Source organism: Palaemon carinicauda, chromosome 2, assembly GCF_036898095.1.
Source record: "Palaemon carinicauda isolate YSFRI2023 chromosome 2, ASM3689809v2, whole genome shotgun sequence".
NCBI lineage: Eukaryota > Metazoa > Arthropoda > Malacostraca > Decapoda > Palaemonidae > Palaemon > Palaemon carinicauda.
In genome coordinates this window covers 51,462,066-51,485,496 of record NC_090726.1, presented here as the reverse complement: position 1 = coordinate 51,485,496, position 23,431 = coordinate 51,462,066, and the positions used below count along the sequence as shown (strand labels likewise).

The following is a 23,431-nucleotide window of genomic DNA, read 5'->3' as shown; positions in this document are numbered from 1 at the left end:
ATTGTGGATATTCATTATTTAGCGTTTAGAACCCTCGTGGTTCATTTTTAGGGCCGATATCAGTTACGTATCGTATGGCTTGCCGACCTTCGTTACTAGGCGGCAATGTTATTTTTAAGCCATCAGGTGTGTCCTTTGTGATTTATTTATTATGTTGCATGCCTTGCCCTAAATTTTTTATGTGTATATTTATATAATTTTTCAACGCTATTACTATTATAATGAATATTTGTGCTATTACTCCGTTTGATCTGTCTGGTTGGGGATCGTCAGTTGGTAGCCCTGCTGCTCCGTATCACGTGATCCTCCCCCAAGCTCCCCCTCTCGCTAGGTGGGCGGTTAGGCTTCTCTCCCCCCTCCCCTAGGGGACCGTTGCCTTCCCTCCTTTTAGAGGGGGTAGTTCAGTGTTTATGGACTTTGTCCTCCGGGTGTCCCGGCGGGTTCGTCTCTGTCTAGACTGGTTGGCCACCGGTCAACAGAGTTGGATCCCGGTGCACCCTATTGTATATTCACTTATCACACTTTTATTATGTTATACGAACCCTCCGGGTTCGGTTGGCGGTTCTTATCTACAGTTCCGCCCCCCTATTTATTTATAACAGTTCCTATGATTATATATGATTATATATGACAGATCACTATCCCGGAGTTCCTATATGAATTGGTTTATGGATATACTGTACTTTTATTTCCAGGCCCGGGGCTTAACCTCGCTCCGGGAAATCAGACACCATGTGTCTTAATTCTTTGTTGCATCCTTTTTATGCTCCCGGCTCGACCGGAATGGATAGCTATACTTTAGTCTTAAGTTAGACTTATGTTTAGGCCCGGGTCCTCCGGACCCGCCCCTACTTAAGAATATTACAGTTAAGCTCTAATCTTATGTTAGACTTATGTTAGGCCCGGGTCCTCCGGACCCGCCCCTACTTAAGAGAAATACAGTTTCTCATATACTATTCTTTTATAGATGGTGCATTGTCAGACGACGGCCTGTGCGGCTGTTCTTCATCAGCCTTGTGGCCATACCGTATGTCGGTCTCACGCCCTCTGCGGAGTTCAGCTGGAGGACATCGTGGTATGGCACCCTGATAACTGTATGGTCTGTTTTGACCTCATCACCACCCTTGGATCTGACTCGGTGAGTCCCGTTGGCTATGTTGCCTTCTTATTTATTTTACCTTTTTTTTGGTATACATACACTATTTAGTAAGATCTCTATGGTCTTGAAGGACCACTGGGAGTCTTCCCTTTTATAATGCCCACTATTATTTCAGGCATCCCCGGAGCAAAAGTCTGCGGCTCGGGCCACACTGAAAGTGTGGGTTGGTGGTTTTGCCCGAAACGTGAAATCCAAGCAGCCTTACGTCCTATCCGAAGACTATTGTGCCATGATCTATCCTAATGCCAAGTCTTCAGCTGCTGTGGCTAGGCATGTTGCAGCTCCCATCATTGCCCACATTGATGCCACCATAGCGGGGTTCATTGATCAAGAACAAGATCCGTCGGATGCCCCCGGAGATCTGGAAGACAATTTTGCTTCCATGAACCTGGATGTTGAACCCATGTTATTGGATGATCCGGATGCAGGTAGGGTGGTAAGTGAGGCAGGTGTTACCGGCGCTGAGATTCCTATCCTCAGCCCCGCTCTTTCTTCTTCATCTGATCGCTCTTCCTTTCATGGTTTTTCTGGGGACCGTGATTCGTCTCAACGATCACACCCAGTTCCCCCCAAGGATAAGTCTACATCTAGAACCTTACCTAAAGCTCGTAAGCCTCACAAGGCTTCCCATAGTTCTAAGCTGAATACAAACCCGTCATCTAAGGCTTCTGGCTCCTCCTCTAAGTCTCACGATCTGGGAGTACAATCCGCCACTCCTGCTCCTAGCCCGGGCCTTTCCGAATCAGCCATGCTTCGCATTGTGTCGGAGATGCAAGCTAAGTTGGTGTCGGAAATGCAGGCCAAGATGGACACGATGTTCTCTAACATCGGTCAGAGACTTGGGGCATTAGAGCAAGGTGCTCCGGAGCGAGTCCAAAGCTCTCTCATCCCGGATGCCTCTAAGCTCCCGCCGTTTACCAAGAATAATCCTTGGCGCATGGCTCTTCATTCCCCGTTCTCAGACGGAATGTTAACTTTGGAAGGTCTTGGCACTCGTCCTCTAGAGGACTTTGAATTCTTTCCTCCTGGTCTGGCATTTCCATTTCATGGTTATGCCAGGCTTACCGAGGAAGCTCTGGTTCGGTTAGATAAGGTCCCCAAAGAGACTGTCATCTTCCCAAAAGAACAAGCCCAATCTGTTTGGGCTAGGTTCCTGAATGACATTGGTTGCACCAACACCATGTTGACGCCTTATAAGAGCTCCTTCACAATGTTCTTAATGGACAAAAACACCGTGACTCCATGCGTCAATAAGGTAGCAGAGCTTGCTTTCCAATATGCTCTGGAGGAGAAGCCCTTGCCTCCCATCCGAGAGGTGGATCCGATCTCCCTCCTTCTTCCTTCTGGCATTGAGTGTTGGGACAATGTCCATACCACTTTTACCTCTGGCAAGCTATCAGCGGACTGTGCTTCAGTTATGTTTAGTGAGCGGCTTCCCCGTCTCCCGGAATCCCTCATTAAACAGGAGTATGATTCCCGCCTACGTGTTGGCCGTACTCTGAACTTGGCCACGTCCACGGAGTCGATAGCCTTAACTTATGATACTGAGAGTATCTTTAAGTCTCTCAATAAGGCTACGTTGCAGTCATTATACTACGACCTTTATGACTTCGCTATTGCTAAACGTAGGTGTCGCAAACACGTCATGGCTGAGGCGACTATTAGGCACGAGCCTAATAAGCTTATCCGGTCCTCCTGCTGGGGTTCAAATCTCTTCCCTGAGGATCTTGTAGAGGAAGTCTTGGCAGAGGCCACTAGAGTCAATCAGAGCCTTAAAGCCCGTTGGGGTTTGACTCCTAAACGGAAATATGACCCCGCAAATTACCAAGCCCGGGGTAGGAAGAAGCTCCGCCCGTATACCTCCACCCAGTTCAGGCAACAGCAGAGTAGTTCGTCCAATTTCCGACTGCCTCTTCCTCCATCTCCCGTTGCTCCTGCACAGCCTTCCACCTCTCAGGCTCCTTCGGACGACTATGTCACCGTTCTGCTCCCTAAGAGCCAGCTTTCCGGTGCCTCCACCACTTCTCCTGCCTTTAACCAGTCTTATGAGGCTCATAGCTCTTCCCAGAGTTATAACAGAGGTAGAGGCTACCACCGTGGTTCAAAACAGAACAGAGGTAGAGGAAGAGTCTTTCGCAAGGGAAAGAACTTCCGAGGCGGACGTGGAGGCAACTCCTCAAGCCAATACTGAGGTGCAGCAGGTAGGGGGGAGGCTTTATGCCTTCCGCAACAAATGGAGGTTCAGTCCCTGGGCTTTCAGTATCATCTCCAAGGGACTGGGGTGGAGTTGGATTCAAGGGCCTCCTCCTCCGAACAAATTTCATCAACATTCCACTCCGGACCTAGTCGAATTTGTCCAGGATCTGTTACAAAAGAACGCCATACAAGAAACGAAACACCTGAAGTTTCAGGGTCGGCTGTTCAGTGTCCCGAAGAAGGATTCAGACAAGAGAAGAGTGATTCTAGACCTATCCCCTCTCAACTTGTCCATTCAATGCGACAAGTTTCGAATGCTTACCGTCTCGCAGGTGCGGACCTTACTTCCCCGTGGGGCCGTCACCACCTCTATCGATCTTACAGACGCCTATTATCACGTCCCGATAGCGAGACACTTCCGTCCGTATCTAGGCTTCCGCCTAGGGGACAAAAATTACTACTTCAAGGTGATGCCATTCGGGCTCAACAACGCCCCAAGGATCTTCACAAAGTTAGCAGAAGTCGCTGTTCAGGAACTCAGAAATCAAGGGATTCAAGTAGTAGCCTATCTGGACGACTGGCTCAATTGGTCAGACACCTCCCAAAATTGCCTAAAAGCCACTCACAGAGTCATCCAATATCTTCAATCTCTAGGCTTCCAGATCAACTTCAAGAAGTCCCGTCTTCTTCCGAAATCAAAGTTCCAATGGCTCGGCCTGCAATGGGATCTTATATCTCATACTCTGTGTCTTCCCAAACCCAAGAGGTTAGAGATTGCAAGGAACACCAAACGCTTTCTCAAAGACAAAGTAAGTTCCAGACGACTCCAAGAGAGGATTCTGGGGTCCCTTCAATTTGCCTCAGTGACGGATCTACTTCTGAAGGCAAAATTGAAAGATATCAATCGTGTCTGGCGTTCGAGGGCGAACCGGAAGCTCCGGGACAGGAAAGTCCGCCTTCCTCCCATTCTACGGGAAAGACTTCTTCCTTGGACAAGAGCCAACAATCTGTCAAAGTCAGTTCCCCTTCGATTTCCGCCTCCGAAGTTAATCATTCACACGGACGCATCCCTATCAGGTTGGGGCGGCTATTCTCAGCTCAGGAAAGTTCAAGGTCTTTGGTCTCCCTTATTCCGCCAATTTCACATCAATGTGCTAGAGGCCATGGCAGTTCTTCTAACCCTGAAACGTCTCGCTCTACCCAAGAGACAACACCTTCGTCTGGTCCTCGACAGCGAAGTGGTGGTCCGCTGCCTCAACAGAGGCGGGTCAAAATCAGGGCCTCTGAACCATGTTCTAGTAGCCATATTCTCCCTAGCAGCCTCGAACCGTTGGCATCTTTCAGCTGTCCACCTGGCGGGAGTCCGGAACGTAGTGGCAGACGCCTTGTCCCGGACCTCCCCTTTAGAATCGGAATGGTCACTCGATCTAAAGTCATTCCGGTGGATTCTCTCTCGGGTTCCGGGTCTCCAAGTGGACCTCTTCGCCACGGAATCCAACCACAAATTGAGAGTATATGTGGCTCCCAATCTAGACCCTCAGGCTTACGCCACAGACGCCATGTCACAGAATTGGGACATCTGGGAAAGGATTTATCTCTTTCCCCCGGTGAATCTTTTACTGAAAGTCCTAGACAAACTGAGATCCTTCAAGGGACAAGTAGCCTTGGTCGCACCCAACTGGCCCAAGAGCAACTGGTATCCTCTCCTGCGAGAGTTGAGACTATATCCTCACCCGATACCCAATCCGGTTCTGTCTCAGATAGTACAAACACGCGTTGTGTACGCTTTCTCAAACATTCAGAGCGCCCTAACTTTATGGACTTCATGAAGTTTGCGGCCATGCATGGTGCCAATATCGATCCTCAAAACACCCTGTTCCTAGAATCAGATAAACGGGATTCCACCATCCGCCAATATGATTCTGCAGTTAAAAAGTTGGCAAAATTTTTGATAGACTCAGACGTGCACTGTATGAACTTGAACCTTACAGTCACTTTCTTTAGAACTTTATTAGAATCAGGTCTGGCAGCCAATACTATCACCACTATTAAATCTGCTTTGAAAAAGATCTTCCTAGTGGGTTTTAACTTAGACTTAACCGACTCTTTGTTAGCTTCAATTCCGAAAGCCTGTGCCAGACTGAAACCGGTTACTCGTCCTACCCCGGTGACCTGGTTCCTTAATGATGTACTCAAATTGGCTTCTGATACCATTAACAATTCTTGTGATTACATTCCCCTTCTCAGGAAAACACTTTTCCTGGTGAGCTTGGCTTCCAGGGCAAGAATTTCTGAACTGGCAGCCTTGTCGAGAGACCCGGGTCATATTGAGTTCCTTCCTTCGGGAGAGGTCCTTCTTTCACCTAACAAATTCTTTTTGGCTAAGAACGAAGACCCTCAGAACAGATGGTCCTCCTGGAAAATTGTTCCCCTCACGCAAGATCCGTCTCTGTGCCCTGTTACTACTCTTAGGTCTTATTTATCCCGGACCTCCTCTAACTCCTCGGGGCCTCTATTCATTAGAGAACAAGGTGGTACCATTACCATTAAAGGGATCAGGCAACAAATTTTGTATTTTATTAAACAAGCTAGCCCTGACTCTTTTCCTCTTGCACATGATATCAGAGCGGTTACTACTTCGGTGAACTTTTTTCACCACATGAATTTTACGGACCTTTCCAGGTATACAGGGTGGAAATCACCGTCAGTGTTCAAGAAACACTACCTTAAACATTTGGAAGCCCTAAAATTTTCTACAGTAGCTGCAGGGAGCGTAGTTACTCCCAGGTAACTCACATGTTAATTCCTGGTCATTTTATCTCTCCCCCTTACCTGCCTCATTTATACCCTATTTGTATTCGTTGGTTTCGCACCTGAATACTGTTATTATTTTTCAATATTAAACTTACCCGATAATCATGTAGCTGTCAACTCCGTTGCCCGACAGAATTCTATGGAGGGATACGCCAGCTATCACAATACTAGAAGGGGGTGTACTTACCAGCGCCACCTGTGGCCAGGTACTATAGTACTTCTTGTTGACACCTCCTCAATTTTTCCTCTGTCGTGCTTCCGGCAAGACGTTCTGGGATACGCTTATGTTCTTGGAGTATTTTCACGACTTTGGTGAAGTATTTCTCTTTGATTACGGCTGTCGCTTTACTGGAAACCTTCTTATATTAGCTTAGATAGCTTTTATATAGTCCTGATTAACGGTTAACGATCTTTTGCTTGATTTTGAAACCCCACTTGGCTAACTCTTTGGATTCAAGATGTCTGACATTTCACAAGCCCCCACCCATAGACGATGTAGGTCTTGTAATAGGCGTATTCCGAAGGCCTCGGTAGATCCTCACACCGCTTGTTCTGACTGTAGGGACAGGCCCTGTCAGTTAGAAAATCGATGTGAGGAATGCGCCGGACTTTCGGAACTTGATTTTGTCCGTCTTTTGAAATATTCAACTAAGTTAGAGAGAGGCAGAGTTAGGAGGAGTTCTTCTCACTCTTCACTTTTTTCCTCACCTCATGATCCCCTACCTTTTCCTACCCCTGTAGTGGCTACCCCCGAACCTACTATTTGCCCTCAGCCTGATATGTCTGTTGTGTTGCGTGCTATTCAGGCCTTAGGCGATAAAGTAGAGTCAGTGGTTAGCGATCATAAGTCTCTTATGGCCGAAGTCAAGGAGCTTAAGGTCAAGAGTGCAGTGGGTGGTATTAGTGCCAGTGCTGTGACGAGTGCTAGTGTCAGTGCAGTGCCAAGTGCTAGTGTCAGTGTCAGTGTGGTGCGTGAGGATACTTCTGTGCGCGCCAGTCGTCCTCCCAGTCCGGGACCTCTTGCAAGCTCCCATGCCCAGGGGAGAAGCAATGTCGAAGGGCAAAAGGGTTCGGCAGGCCTTGATCGGCGCACAGAAGTATCCTCGGTGGTTGCGGGCGTGTCTTCCAGAGACCGTCACTCCCACCTGCAGACGATTGAGCCCGTCTTTTACTCGTCCGCTGATCAATTGTCAGGGAAGAAACGCTGGTCTCAGGTCTCTAGACCACTCAAACGCAGAGTCCAGTACGCGAGCGCTCAACCGGGCTGCAGTCATTGGCTCAGCTCTGACTCGCCACAGTCATCAGTCGACTGTACTCCGCCCAAGAGGAGTAAGGTTCTGCCGCAACAGATCTCTGCTGTTCAGGCTTTGCCTCAGCAGACCGTAGTGTCTGCCGACCCCAAGTTGTCTCTTCTGCAGTCCATGCAGTCACAACTTTCGGTCTTGATGCGTGAGTGTCGAGCTGAGAAGGTTGCGCCTCCGCCTCCGCCTGCACTTGCTCCGCCTGCGCTCGCTCCGCCTGACCGCAGTACCACCTGCCAGGCGTACGATGTTGAGCCACGTTCTGAGTTTACTGTTCCCAGTGGTGTTCAGCCTCCGCCTTCCTTAAGGCAACCTCAGCAATGGGATCAGGAGGCTTATACCCCTCTTCCTCCGCTTCCACTTGCTGCTCCACCAGTGATGCAACACTCAGTCGGGGTACAACAACCTCTCCCAACCATGAGTCAGTCTCCTCAGCTCTCGCTGCAGCGAGCTCAACCCTCCTCTCAGCAAGCACCACAACACCTTAGCCTTGCGCCTCAGGAGCCTCAACTGGCGAGACAATTACTTTGTTCTGCGCAGCCTCTATCTCATCGCTCTCCGCTCACACCACAGGAACAGGAACTTACTACTCCGCTTCCGCCAACCTCTCAGCAAGCTCAACCCTTGAGTTCAGCCACTCATGCCAGGAGTCAGCCTCCTCCACCCATGCGCCTACCTTCTGCTTCTGCTTTTGTTCAGCCTTTGCAGTCTGAGCCTCAGGTGTTCCCTCAACAGAGTCTTGAAGAGGAAACCACTAATATTGATGTTCCAGCTCGTACTGACTCTGCTGTTCAGCATACCTTTCCGATCTCTTCGCTACACTCTGGTGATGAGGCGTCTGATGATGAGGCGGCACACCTGGATCCCTCATCAGACGTGGATGAATCCAAGTCTTCCCCGCCTTCTATTGACTTTCGTAAGGTCTTGGCTCTGTTTAGGGAGGTATACCCAGACCACTTTGTCTCTGCTATTCCCCGCTCTCCACCATCTGAGTTTTCGCTGGGCATGCAGCCAGCTAAGTCTACCTTTACTAAGCTAGTCCTAGCAAGGTCCTCTAAGAGAGCGTTTAGGATCTTAGGGGAGTGGTTGCAGACTAAGCAGCACCTTGGCAAGACTTCGTTCATGTTTCCTCCGACTAAGCTCACTTCTAAAGCGGGCGTTTGGTATGCCACAGGAGAGGAACCAGGCTTGGGAGTACCTGCCTCTGCCCAGGCTGACTTCTCAAGTCTGGTAGACTCGCCTCGTAGAACTGCAATGAGGCGCTCTAAGGTTTGCTGGACCTTCTCAGACCTTGATCACCTTCTGAAGGGTGTTTTTAGAGCCTTTGAGATGTTCAACTTCCTAGACTGGTGCCTGGGGGCCCTCAGCAAGAAGACCTCCCCTGCGGACAAGGATTCTGCCATGCTTCTGATGTCCTGCATGGATAAGGCCATTAGAGATGGATCTGGCGAGCTTGCGTCGTTGTTTGTATCAGGGGTTCTTAAGAAAAGGGAACAGCTTTGTTCCTTCCTTTCCTCCAGCATTACACCTTGTCAAAGGTCTCAACTCCTTTTCGCTCCGCTCTCGAAGTTCCTCTTCCCCGAAGAGCTGGTTAAGGAATTGTCTGCTGCCCTGATACAAAAGGACACACATGATCTTGTAGCCTCCTCGGCTCGTAAGACTAAGGTTGCTACCTCAGTCCCTAGGACTTATCGCACCCCAGTAGCTGATACTCCTGCTACGAGGTTCATACCGCCCTTTCGTGGTAGAGCCCCCAGCCGAGGAAGCTCCCGTCCAGACTCTTCCAGGAGCAAGTCTAGGAAAGGTTCCAAGGCCTCTAAAGGAAAAAACTGACTCTCCGCATCTCCAGACAGCAGTAGGAGCCAGACTCAAGAGCTTCTGGCAAGCCTGGGAAAAGAGAGGTGCAGACGCACAGTCTGTCAGTTGGCTGAGGGAGGGTTACAGGATTCCATTCTGCCTCAAACCCCCTCTGACCACATCTCCCATCAACCTCTCTCCCAACTACAAAGAAGAGGACAAGAGGCTAGCGTTGCACCAGGAGGTATCGCTACTTGTGCAGAAGAAGGCAGTGGTTATAGTCCGGGACCATCAATCCCCGGGCTTCTACAACCGTCTCTTTCTGGTGGCCAAGAAGACAGGAGGTTGGAGACCGGTGCTGGACGTCAGCGCTCTCAATGCGTATGTCACCAAGCAGACGTTCACGATGGAGACGACGAAGTCGGTCTTAGCAGCGGTCAGGCAGGAGGACTGGATGGTCTCGTTGGACTTGAAAGATGCCTACTTTCACGTTCCTATTCATCCAGACTCCCAACCTTTCCTGAGATTCGTTTTTGGAAAGGTTGTCTACCAATTCCAAGCCCTGTGTTTTGGCCTAAGCACAGCTCCTATGGTGTTCACGCTTCTGATGAGGAATATAGCAAAATTCCTCCACTTATCGGACATCAGAGCCTCCCTCTACTTAGACGACTGGCTGTTGAGAGCCTCCACGAGTCGTCGCTGTCTGGAGAGTCTCAACTGGACTTTGGACTTAATCAGAGAACTGGGTCTACTAGTCAACATAGAAAAGTCTCAGCTCATTCCCTCCCAATCCATTGTGTACCTGGGAATGGAGATTCGGAGTCAGGATTTTCGGGCTTTTCCATCGGCCCCAAGGATAAGCCAAGCCCTAGATTGCATCATGAGCATGCTGAAGAGGAGCAGTTGCACAGTGAGACAGTGGATGAGTCTCACAGGGACCCTTTCATCACTGGCCCTGTTCGTCGAACTAGGGAGACTCCACCTCCGCCCTCTTCAATTCCATCTTGCAGCTCATTGGGACAAGGGTTTGACTTTCGAAGCAGTCTCTATCCCAGTCACCAAAGAGATGAAGACCACTCTCTTGTGGTGGAAGACCAATCTCCTTCTCAGGGAGGGCCTATCGTTGGCTATTCAGACCCCCAATCTTCATCTCTTCTCAGATGCATCGGACTCGGGCTGGGGTGCGACCTTGAACGGACGGGAATGCTCGGGAACGTGGAACGAAGAACAGGGAACGCTCCACATCAACTGCAAGGAGCTACTAGCAGTTCATTTAGCCCTGCTGAACTTCAAGTCCCTCCTGCTAGGCAAAGTGGTGGAGGTGAACTCAGACAACACCACAGCCTTGGCTTACATCTCCAAGCAAGGAGGGACCCATTCGAGGAGCCTATACGAGATCGCAAGGGACCTCCTCATTTGGTCAAGAAGTCAAAACCTCACTTTAGTCACGAGGTTCATTCAGGGCAATATGAACGTCTCAGCAGATCGCCTAAGCAGAAGGAATCAGGTCATTCCCACGGAATGGACCCTCCACAAGAGTGTGTGCAACAGACTTTGGACCTTGTGGGGTCAACCTACCATAGATCTGTTTGCCACCTCCATGACCAAGAGACTTCTGCTGTACTGTTCCCCAGTTCCAGACCCTGCAGCAGTTCATGTGGATGCTTTTCTGCTGAACTGGTCCCATCTTGACCTTTACGCATTCCCACCGTTCAAGATAATCAACAAAGTCCTGCAGAAATTCATCTCGCACGAAGGGACACGGCTGACGCTGGTTGCTCCCCTTTGGCCTGCAAGAGAATGGTTCACAGAGGTACTTCAATGGCTAGTCGACATCCCCAGGACTCTACCTCTAAGAGTGGACCTTCTACGTCAACCTCACGTAGACAGGTTACATCCAAACCTCCATGCTCTTCGGCTGACTGCCTTCAGACTGTCGAAAGATTCGCTAGAGCTAGAGGCTTTTCGAAGGAGGCAGCCAGTGCGATTGCCAGAGCTAGAAGGGTTTCCACTCGTAGAGTCTACCAATCTAAGTGGGAAGTCTTCCGGAGCTGGTGTAGAGCCAATTCAGTATCCTCTACCAATACCTCTGTGACCCAAATAGCTGACTTCCTATTACATCTTAGGAATGAGAGATCCCTTTCAGCCCCTACGATTAAAGGGTACAGGAGTATGTTGGCTTCAGTTCTCCGCCACAGAGGTTTGGACCTTTCTTCCAACAAGGACCTTCAAGACATCCTTAAGTCTTTTGAGACTTCTAAAGAGCGTCGTCTATCCACTCCAGGCTGGAACCTAGACGTAGTCTTAAGGTTCCTTATGTCACCTAGGTTCGAACCTCTCCAGTCAGCTTCCTTCAAGGACCTTACCCTCAAGACTCTTTTCCTCGTCTGCCTTGCAACAGCTAAGAGAGTCAGTGAGGTTCATGCCTTCAGCAAGAACATTGGTTTCACGACCGAATCTGCAACATGTTCTTTTCAGCTTGGATTCCTAGCAAAGAACGAACTTCCTTCACGTCCTTGGCCTAGATCGTTTGAAATACCTAGCCTCTCCAACATGGTAGGTAACGAACTAGAGAGAGTTCTTTGCCCTGTCAGAGCTCTCAAGTATTATCTTAATAGGTCTAAACCTATTCGAGGACAGTCAGAAGCCTTATGGTGTGCCATCAAGAAACCTTCGAGGCCCATGTCCAAGAATGGGGTTTCGTATTATATAAGGCTTCTGATTAGAGAAGCCCATTCTCACTTAAAGGAGGAAGACCTTGCATTGCTGAAGGTAAGGACCCACGAAGTAAGAGCCGTAGCTACTTCGATGGCCTTTAATAAAAACCGTTCTCTGCAGAGCATAATGGATGCAACCTATTGGAGGAGCAAGTCAGTGTTTGCATCTTTTTATCTTAAAGACGTCCAGTCTCTTTACGAGAACTGCTACACCCTGGGACCATTCGTAGCAGCGAGTGCAGTAGTAGGTGAGGGCTCAGCCACTACATTCCCTTAATCCCATAACCTTTTTTAACCTTTCTCTTGAATGCTTGTATTGTTGTTTTTTATGGTTGTTACGGTAGGCTAAGAAGCCTTCCGCATCCTTTTGATTTGGCGGGTGGTCAATTCATTCTTGAGAATCGCCTGGGTTAGAGGTTGTGTAGAGGTCCTTTAGTAGGGGTTGCAGCTCTATATACTTTAGCACCTTTGGGTTGATTCAGCCTCCAAGAGGAACGCTGCGCTCAGTAAGGAAGACGAACTTAAAAAAGAGGCAGAGTAACGGTTCAATTCGACTTCCTTACCAGGTACTTATTATTTCATTGTTATTTGAGATAACTGTTATATGAAATATGGGATACTTAGCTATCCTTTAATCTTGTACACTGGTTTTCACCCACCCCCCTGGGTGTGAATCAGCTACATGATTATCGGGTAAGTTTAATATTGAAAAATGTTATTTTTATTAGTAAAATAAATTTTTGAATATACTTACCCGATAATCATGATTTAATCGACCCTCCCTTCCTCCCCATAGAGAACCAGTGGACCGAGGAAAAATTGAGGAGGTGTCAACAAGAAGTACTATAGTACCTGGCCACAGGTGGCGCTGGTAAGTACACCCCCTTCTAGTATTGTGATAGCTGGCGTATCCCTCCATAGAATTCTGTCGGGCAACGGAGTTGACAGCTACATGATTATCGGGTAAGTATATTCAAAAATTTATTTTACTAATAAAAATAACATATTTGTAAATTTTTAACTCCTGAGTATCTGTATATATTATCACTCACGGCATTATTATACCTTACCTTATTTGTCAGTTGTTCTACCAAGTGGATTTATGTTCCTTTTAAGATACCCTTATAATTGTTTTTGGCACTCATCTCTGATTAAAGCAACTTGTATTTCCCTTACGCTTATGTTTTTTCCTTTATTTTGCAAGTTTGGTGACATTTCTCTTGTATATATTCACTGGGCGGCACAGGTTCGAGCCCAGAAAAGGGATTTTGACGTAGGAAAAATCTATTTCTGGGCGAGGGACCTGTGCCGCCCAGTGAACCCTCCCAGCTCCTCTCCCTTGGAGTCCCCAAACTTTGGGTGCTAAGGAGTTGGGTTCTGAGCGGATGCAGAGTTGGTGGTGCCGAGTGAGGTTGAACGGCTCTCCTCTATTGGGGTCTTTGTCGTGGATGAATCTAAATAGTGCGGGACCTCTGGATTATACGCCCAATTTTATACCGACACCAATAGGTGAGCGAGCTAGTTAACCTAGCACTCCTTTACATTTTTTCTCTGGTATATTTAGCAGTAAATTACCTAAGAATAAGTGCTAAATGGAGCTTATTCACTGGGCGGCACAGGTCCCTCGCCCAGAAATAGATTTTTCCTACGTCAAAATCCCTTTTTTATTTTTGACCGGGGCCCACTATCGTTACAAAGTATAAAAATGGTAATGCCTCGCAATAGTAAAGTATCACTTTATCAGGTTTACAACAAAATTATCTAAATATTCGGAATAAGATGTAACTAAGACTTGATTATTCAAAAGAAGGAATCTTCCAGGGTTCCTTAAGCAAGTCTGAGGTTGATCAGTCCATGTCTGTGTTTACATACATGTGCATACTGTGTAAATACTTATGTATAAGTCTATTGGGTTATTATTTGTCCATGCTTTTGTGAATTTATCAGAATAGTAAACAAAATTGTAATTGTTGAAGAATTCTTTTATTTCAGAAATTTGGAATATCTACATCTGTATGATCTCCCAGAAATCAGAGACAAAGAGGCCATGGCGCAAGAATTACAAGCAGCTTTACCTAACTGTGCTGTTGTCTTTCCATATGCCCAGCCAGAAGATGACCCTAATGTAAAGCAAAAAGATGTCAAGGAATGATGCACGGCATTACTGCTTGCAAAAAGTAAGATTTTGGGGACTATTCTTTTGGAATACTGTATGTTGTTTCAATTACTATGTCTTGGAAAGTAGAATTCTAGAATATGATATTTTTTATGCAAACCCATAACTTCACTTTACTTAATTCATGACACATGCAAATTCTAAGAGACACTATTCCTGTGCAGGAAAAATAAAGAAGTAAAGTTTAGCCCAATTGGTTAATGCCAGCACATATACGTAGTCCATCAGGTCTCCGTGGCTTACTAAATGATATGCATGTAAACTTATTTAGATTCTGGGTTTGTAAAGTATTGAATAATAATTAATTTTGTTTTGAAAAATTGTTTCTTTACATAACAAGCAAACTAAGTAACCTTAGTGAATTAATGGTGGGAAACCTGAGGAGACTGTAAATCTAACCAGAAATTAAGTTGGCTGAAAGGGGATTCTGAGAGGTTCTAAAAATTAGAAAATTCCAAAGTTATCCCATAACAGGAATTTCTTGAATGCAAAGAATCATTGACCCTATTAGCTGCAAATCTGCAACTCCACCACAGGTTAACTAAATTGGTATCTCTAAACCAGGTCACATAAGTATTCACTTTGGATGATCTTGAAATGAATTATTCATAATAACAGTTTGATTCACATACCAACAGGTACAGAATCCTTATTTGTCTCTTTTAACTAATATGCAGAAGCTCAAAAGTAAAAAATGAAAACCAGATGCCCTCCTTTTAAATTTGGGATCAGAAAGTAAAGGAATTCCTGATGAAAAAGGAATTAAGACAAAATACAAAAAGTTGTTAGTCAGGATTGTAGTGAAAATGAGAGGTCTATAGATTTTGGCAGAGCATAAAATCTTTGCAAGTTGGACAGGCAGCCGAGACATACCATTGTCCTGGCAGAGGGCTCAGGATTATTGATTCTCATTTGAAAATCTTTCTCCACAAGGCAAACTTGAGCTCATTAGTTCAGTTTAAGCTATACTTATGGTGTGGTAGATTTGATGGATAAACACAACCTTACTGTCCCTGCCGGTCAGCAATGGATGGGAGGTTTGGTTGAGCCACAAGTTTACCAGCTGAGTTATCTGTAAACATTGCCAAGTCATCACTGTTCCTAGCTCTGAGCTCTGAGTACTCTGGCTCTAATTGTATGTGCCTGTGCTTAGTCTCTAAAGCATTGTGTTATAGTACAGAGATCTGCCTCTTGAATTTTCTGCTCTGTAGCATCTTATAAAGTAATAATCCTTTAAACCAGAAACTTAAGCTTATATATTGAAAAAGTTTTCATAGGTGAAAGGGAATAGAATCACTGTTTCTCTGCAAAGAAAACCATGGAATTCTTAATTGCTAGGAGGGGGAACCTAAAATTCTGCCAGGGGATTTGGGGCTTGTTCCTCCTTCCTCAATGTCAGTGGTTGTGCCGCCTGGCCCCTCTCATTGAGGGGTCACAGGACCTCGCGAGTATGCCTTCCCCTTCCACTGTGACAGTGTGCCCCAGTGTTGTAGTTCCTCATCCTCCTCATCTTTTTCCTCATCTACTGATACTGATTTTGACTCTTCTTCTCAACTGAAGAAGAGGAAAATGGGGTCGAAGAAGTCCAGGAAGGTTAACCATAGTCACAGTGATAAGGCTCCCCGTGACATCTCTCTTTGGGTATGGGTGGATGGTACTTGTGTATTTCCCAGCCCTGAGCCATGCTGGGGCAAGGGACTAGATGGCCTGGTTATCCCGGTTACCCTAGCTCAGCCATAGCCGGCCATATTGCCCCAACACTTTCATTCAAGAGAAACCTGTTGATTGGAGCAAGTATTGAAGGCAGGTGTCTGGCAGAGGCGGTCAACCTTCACGACCTTTTATGTGCGAGAGTGTATAGGTTGTAAAGACCTGACCCAGGAGGGTATCGAAGTAGACGCGGGTAAAATTCAAACTGTGTTTCTTGGTTCTCTCTAGCAGTCTTATATATGGTTTGTGCGAGCGGTTAGGAACTATAACAATACCTCCGTCTCCATCACCTCTTTAAGAAAAGAGAATGTGTTTTCTCAGTACTCTTCATTTACTTATGCTTAATCTATAAATGTACAAATAACATACATACATGTATCAGTGAAAGGAGGAAAACATAAGAAACATGATGACATACAATTCAAATGAAATATTGTAATAGTCATACAGCAGATGTATTTATTACACAGCCCTCTCTACTTTATTAATTGTTGATTAATTAACTTTGACACATTACATAGTGTACTTTATGAGTATACCTGACGCAAAGATAATTTTTTTTTCTCTATGAACAATGCATAATAATATCTGCACAAGTGTTCGTTTGATATGAAATGAGGATTACAATATATTGAAGAAACATACGGCAAACTTGGAGGGTCAAGTGCTTAACACTCGTCCCGTACAAGGTACTCACAAGTCCCATGACAGCTATATGCTTGGTCCTTTGGCGGCTGCTCATAAGGTTATGTAACCAGCCCAGCTTCCACATGGAGCAAGGTTGCTTCTCGTCTATGGTAACATTTTGTCATAAGTTGGGAATGAAAGGTAGTATCACTGGCTCTTCTACTTCATTCTTCCACCCTTCCCCTGGGGTCAGCAGTTGAGGCGTTTCTAGCTGGTCGAACCAGATACGGGTAAGTTACACTTGAGAACACAATTCTTTATAACCAAAGAAGTATATTTCCCCATCCCCCATGCGAGCCGAGGGTGGTGAATCTAATAACAACGCATTTTTCAGAAACTTGGTATTAGATTCTAACTGATGTTACCCTAGGAGGGGCATGGTTTCTTTATACAGTGACCCCTCGTTTATCGCGGTAGATAGGTTCCAGACCCGACCGCGATAGGTGAAAATCCGCGAAGTGTGACATCATATTTACGTATTTATTTAGCATGTATATTCGGACTTTTAAAACCTTCCCTTGTACGTAGTACTGTTAACAAACTACCCTTTAATGTACAGAACACTTAATGCATGTACTACAGTACCCTAAACTAAAACAGGCACAAATATTAAAGGCGATTTTATATCATGCGTTTCCTAAACACGCCAAAAAGCACGATAAAAAATGGCAACCAATGTTTTGTTTACGTTTATCTCTGATCATAATGAAGAAACAAACGCATTTAGTGTACACATCTGTGTATAGGTTAGTTTTTGCATCGATTATATTGATTATACAGTATGTTGATTTTGTTATTACCAATGTTTTACTTAATTTTTCTTAGGACTTCCAAATGAAATGTTTCAGGCGGCGTCATAAAGTACGCTCCATCTTCGATCGTAATAAACAAACGAAGGCATTTAACGCGCATGATGAAAGTGATAAATAATAATATTACAGTAAAAGCTTTTAGAAAATATGTTATTACAAATATTATTTACCGTATCTATATAAAATCATACATACGTAGCAAATCAGGAAAACAATTTACGAGAGAGAGAGAGAGAGAGAGAGAGAGAGAGAGAGAGGAGAGAGAGAGAGAGAGAGTTGTTTTACGTACGTAAATGTAAATTTTAAACAAAAAAATAGCCCCATTTCATATAAAATAGGTTATTACAAATATTTTATTTTATCATATTACAGTAGTCTGTATAATACTGTAAAGTTCAGTACAGTATGTTGTTGTTAGTCGTGGCGATGAAATTCTCACGAAACAAAAACACGGCATTCGATTACAACAGCTGATTCATTCTCTCTCTCTCTCTCTCTCTCTCTCTCTCTCTCTCTCTTCGTGTTATACAATACTTACATATAGATGAAGAAACTAAAATTAGTTTTCTTAGTGTTAATTAAATACGAAACGAAAAAAATTATGCCGAGTTTACATCCATTTCAATCGTTGCTAAAAATACGGCATCCGATTTCATCAGCAAACCCCTATTTTTTGGGAATCATCATTTTATTCTAGAAAATTGCTACTCTTTAAATAGTTAATTGCACATTAAGAAAGCGTGTACTTTTATTTTTAAATTTCGGGGTGTGTTTTAAAAATCGAGTATTGTTGACTTCTTTTTGTTTTACTTTTGGCTGTGATCAGATTAGCTGACGTCTAGCTGCCGCTCTGAGAGCGTACGAATACACTAACAAAGTATCGTTTATACCATTTATTAACTTATTCAAACCGTCTACAGTATACAGTTGATATTACATAAGCACCAATGTGTTATAACCTATCAAATATTTTTGTTTATTACATTTAAAACAACACATTCTCTCTCTCTCTCTCTCTCTCTCTCTCTCTCTCTCTCTCTCTAACAAATGATATCTTTGTTGCTCCTCAAAGTTTCATTTATATTGAAAATAAATCATGATTCAATTTTCCTCACTTTCTCCAATCTCGCACCATCGGTCACATCGCTGTATTTTAAAAATTTCCGGAAAATCCGCGATATATGTATACACATGCGTTATGAAAAAAATCCGCGAAGTGGTGAATCCGCGATAGTCGAACCGCGAAGTAGCGAGGGGATCACTTCACATTACTGTACATTTCATTGTATGTTCCAGGGCCTCTGTTTTCAGCTCTTTGATAAACAGTTGGAGGGTGATTGTGTCTTCGCTTTGCTTTTTCACAGATCAAGTCTAGAATACTTCCAAGGAAGTTTCAGAACCTTCCAATTTTGGGTTCCAAGAGGACTTCCAACCTGCCAAGCAGTAAGTCTTCTTAATTAGAAGACTAGGGTTAGTATGTTGAGTGGGAATAAATAAGTAATTTGTGTTTTTCTTAGCCATTCAAGCTTGAGTCCTATGATATAACATCCCTCCTCAAAGCACCCCTCTAAGTCCTGCGCCGAAATATCAAAAGTGAGTGATAGCCGGCCGGAAAGGGGACGGAGATTCTCGTCCTCACCCTCTCCAGTCGGATAACTTAACCACTCATTCATCATCTGTTTCCAACTCGCATCAAAATAATCAACCTAATTAAAGAACTCAGGTTTGTATGGCTATGAAAAATATAAATTACTTTTAAAATTCATATTTCATTCCATACTGCATCTCTCCATGTATTGAGAAAGATTCCTTTATTGACCATGTACCAGGTACTAACAAATAACTGGACAGGCCTTATCAGCCTGCTCATTCCAGTGGTGTGCTGATAGGAGGTTGCTGGAGTTATCTCTTTCACTCCTGTTTAGGACAGGGGAGACTAGCCTTTTCTAGGGAAGAAAAAGAACCAACCAGTTCAGTTCTAGGACTTCGTGCTTGCCATAAGTAAGCTTCCTTACTTTAAAGGAACGTATACAAGTTTAAAAGTAAGTTGCATTTTTACTAGCTATGCAGACCTGAGTCCTTTAAAGTCAAACTTCCCACCTCAACCACCCCTTAGTCCTGAGTCAAAAGATCAAAAGTAAAGAGTGTTTGATAGGTGAATGAGCTTGGCTGCTTACCCCGCGCTTATCGTTTGTTGTTAACAACCATGTTAATGATTTATACGTCTGTTCCAGCAATACTAAAGACTTTTCCAATTCTATAAGACTCGGGTTTGTATAGCTAGGAAAAATACAAATTACCCTTAAAATTTGTTAGATTTCTTTTTATTTATGACATGAAAATTTTCATATTTTTCAAACCCTTTAAAATTATTCACAGAATGTTATCAAGGTTTGTAATCTTGTCTGTTATTAAGGTTTGTATTCATACCTGCCTCATTCTTCCCTCCTGTGGTTCCAGTCGATATGTGACATAGACTCTTAAGCAGAATTTTTCACAATGAAAATTAAAAACTATTAAGACTCAGTTTATTTAATCATAAAGCATTCCAGTTTGCTGAATTTTTGTAACAGGCAACAAATTTCAAAGAGCTAGGTGCAATTCTGCACAGTTTTTAAACAAGTAGGTTACAAAGTGACAAGTTTCTGCACTAGGAAATGTATGTGAAAATATCTTATGGTAACTTTCTTTTTCCATAGTGTGAGGGGAATATATACTTATTGAATACATTTTCAAAATAGGATCTCCTCAGCAACAATTGTGAATTCCAAATGGAGTGCTTGAAGACAACTTCTTTGAGTGTATTTTAAGTATATTAGATAAAAATATACACCATAATGTGATATATTTTGACAATGTACTAATGCATATACAGTAGTATTTTCCAGTGAGTTTTGTTAGTTGCTCCCAAGTAAATTTTGTGTTCTGCGAAATGTAAATACTATAGAAATAACTTAAAATATTGAGGCAAAATTTATACATTTTAATGTATTTGTATATACAGTATAATTATATATTTACACTATAGTATATATTAGAGGTTATATACATAAAATTTTTCAGTGACAGTTTCTTGATAGCTAGTATTTAGCAATATAAATATACCTTTTAAAAATAGTTTTGTTCTTTCATTCTTACAAAAAGATATCCTTGACTATTTTTTAGTTTAAGCTTTCAAGTCACACATTTTATATTGAATTTTCACTGTTTAGACAGCAAGTAAACTACTGTACCATACCATAATAAAAGATGTGTATATTCAACAATTATCTGGTAAGTAAAATTACTGTATTTGAAATCAGAAAAAAACATCTAACTCCATGTAACCATCAGTGCCTCAGGTTCTTCATCAAGCATGGAAGACATGGTGTTTTTCTTTCTCTGGAATTTATTATTCTTGCACTTGGTATTATTGATGAATGTCTTCATTTCTTCATTACTCTCCCAATTGACTTTCCCTAATTATGACCTTGAAAATTTTAGAAATTAATTTTGCTCTGAGTTCTCTTGAGAATCTCCACATGGTTAGCTGAAGCTTAAGATACTTTTTGTGTTCCTTCTTATAGCTGTAGTTTGAGGCAATTTTTTTCTGTTGTTTCACATAGTTCAAGCTTGAGCTGATTATTTTTGTATTTCATATTGCTGAAGGTTGAGGCATTTTTTTTTCTTTTTTTATATATACCTGAGGCTTGCATCAATTGCTTTTTTAGTTTCATAAGTTCCCTTCTTGCATGCAAGCTCTAAGGCGAATCTTTCAATAACGGCAAGATGTCTGTAAGTCAATTGTTCCTCCAGTTTAGCACCTGATCCTGCTCCCGTATAATGGGATAAAAACTTTCATGTTAGGATCTAATGACCTGTTCCAATACAGCATTAAGTGAAACTGTAATGGCTCATTCTCATTTGTGCATGATTTAAAAACTTGAATTCGACAAGTATAAGTAAGTATGGGAGGATTGTCATCAACTTTTATCTCTCCTTGTGGCTGAGTTACTAAGTCAATGGAACCCTAGTTTCTTGGGCCCGGGTTCGATTCCCTGGCCGACTAGAAGCTATCATCTTCTCCCCCTTGGGTCTCTGATCCTGAGGTAGAGAGAATCCAAAGGTTTATAATATACTATGGTGTATATGAATATATATGAAATACAAGTCTAAATGTGCAAAATTATCATTAATTATAGCCAATTACAACAAACTATAATGGTGGAGAAGGTTGATTTCAACTCTCAAGGAAATAAAACCTTAATTCGACAGGTATAAGAGTAAGAGAATTGTTATGAATGTTTATATCTCTTTGGGGCTTAGTTGAACCCAGCTCGCTCACCTGTATAAGGTGTCGGTATAATACTGGGGCGCGATAAATCACAACCAGAGGCCTCGCACCATTTAGATATCTCCTGTCAAAATCCCCGAACAGCGAGGTACCGTTCGACCTCGTACTACTACTAGACAACCCACGCCAGTGACGGCACTCCTTAAATAGCACGCAGTTCGATAACCATATTTTGTCTTGTGTGTGAATTTCGCTGGTTTTTCTCTGGATTTACCTCAAGATGTCCGACTCCACTGTCACTACATCTAAGTTAAGTACCAGATCTATGAGTTTTGAGATTTTGGAGGGGGCCTTGTCCATTTTTGTTTATATTATTCAGTTTTTTATTCACGACCTTGCTGGGTCTCTCTCGGGGCAGGCTCCTTCCTCTCTCTCTCTCTCGTTCGTTCTAACGATTTTCAATAAGTCCTCCATACTGATTGTTTCTCGTTGTGAACTTTATGGATCGCCACGGTTCACACACCGTATCTATTTTATATTGTCCTGTTTTATGATAACAGTTATTTCATATTCATGTGCGTATTTTGGAGGTTGGCATGCCTGATCGCCATCGGCGTTCTTTTCCACATATCATATCTTAGCTTATTTACGTTCGCACGCCACGGACTCGCTTACTATTTTAACGTCATTCGTATGATTGCATTAGTTCGAGGGGCTTTCATGAGTCAGTTATTACAATTTAGTTTTCATTTTGTTAGCACTTCACTGACCCTGTGTTCTGTTGGTAGCCCTGCCTACTCCTAGCGCCGTCAGGCTTGTTCTTTCCTGTCTCTTGTTCGCACCCTCGTTTGTTTTACGATTGATTTATAGCTAATTTTATTATTATTATTATCATCCAGCATGCCTTCCTCTCTTATTTACCATGTGTTATGTTTTTTTATAGTGTTTTAATCTTTGCACGTGATCATATCACTCGTGGGTCTGGCAGGTTGGTATACCTGATATCGTCTCGGAGCCAACCTACTCCTAGCCTCCTCCCGCCGATATCTTATAAGCGCAATGTACTCCTCCCGGGGGCATCCGCTTTGCACGGGCGGTTCCCGTTGTTCTGTGAGGCATTCTATTATTATTCATTAACGTACATTACTTTTCCCCACTACTCTACCCGGTCGTAGTCGTTTTCTTTCCGTCGCTCGTTTGGCGACGATCGGCGGGGAGTTTTCGACTCGTTCCGTGGTACCTTGTTATGTTATTTAATATTAAGTTGTGTACGGGCTTCTCCCTCTTGGTCCCGCACGTCACGGACCCTTTTAAGATCCCCCCCCCCTCTGTCACGCACCTCACGGACCTCATATAGATATATATATATGTTTACAGACTTCCATTACGGAATCCCCGGGAGTAGCTTTTATTCATTACCATTCGGTCGAGTTTTTTAGTTGAGCCCCGGAGCCAACGTTATTCATTATTACTTGGATTCCCTTTATATTTTAGTCATGTTTATCCATTATATACGATCCTAGTTCTCAACCTTGCCTTCCATGATATGATCACGACTACGGTTTGACTTAATTTAATTCATTAATTTAATTTAATTTAATAATTTTATAATCAAGTAAAGCTGTTATTTGATTTTTTAAACACCGGGGTCCCCTGGGGGTCCCCTAATTTGCCTTCATTCAATCATCAAGGCATTTACATATGAATAATTTTTATCATTTATTTGATATATGACTTATAACCCCCGGACCCCCCAGGGTCCCTTATTTGCCTTCATTCATATGTTTAG

At 43.7% G+C, this 23,431-nt stretch overlaps 1 protein-coding gene across 6 annotated transcripts in view; it reads left to right on the top strand.

Moving 5' to 3' along the window:
- The window catches only part of LOC137624975 (ATP synthase subunit s, mitochondrial), a 339,973-nt gene that overhangs the window by 226,489 nt on the left and 90,053 nt on the right, over window positions 1-23,431 (top strand). For 2 of the 6 annotated variants that reach the window (XM_068355947.1, XM_068355938.1), the window contains exon 6: window positions 13,977-15,266. In XM_068355947.1, the coding sequence (XP_068212048.1) occupies window positions 13,977-14,136 (160 nt within the window). In that variant the 3' untranslated portion in view covers window positions 14,137-15,266. The other 4 variants (XM_068355911.1, XM_068355930.1, XM_068355924.1 and 1 more) reach the window with 4 other exon arrangements.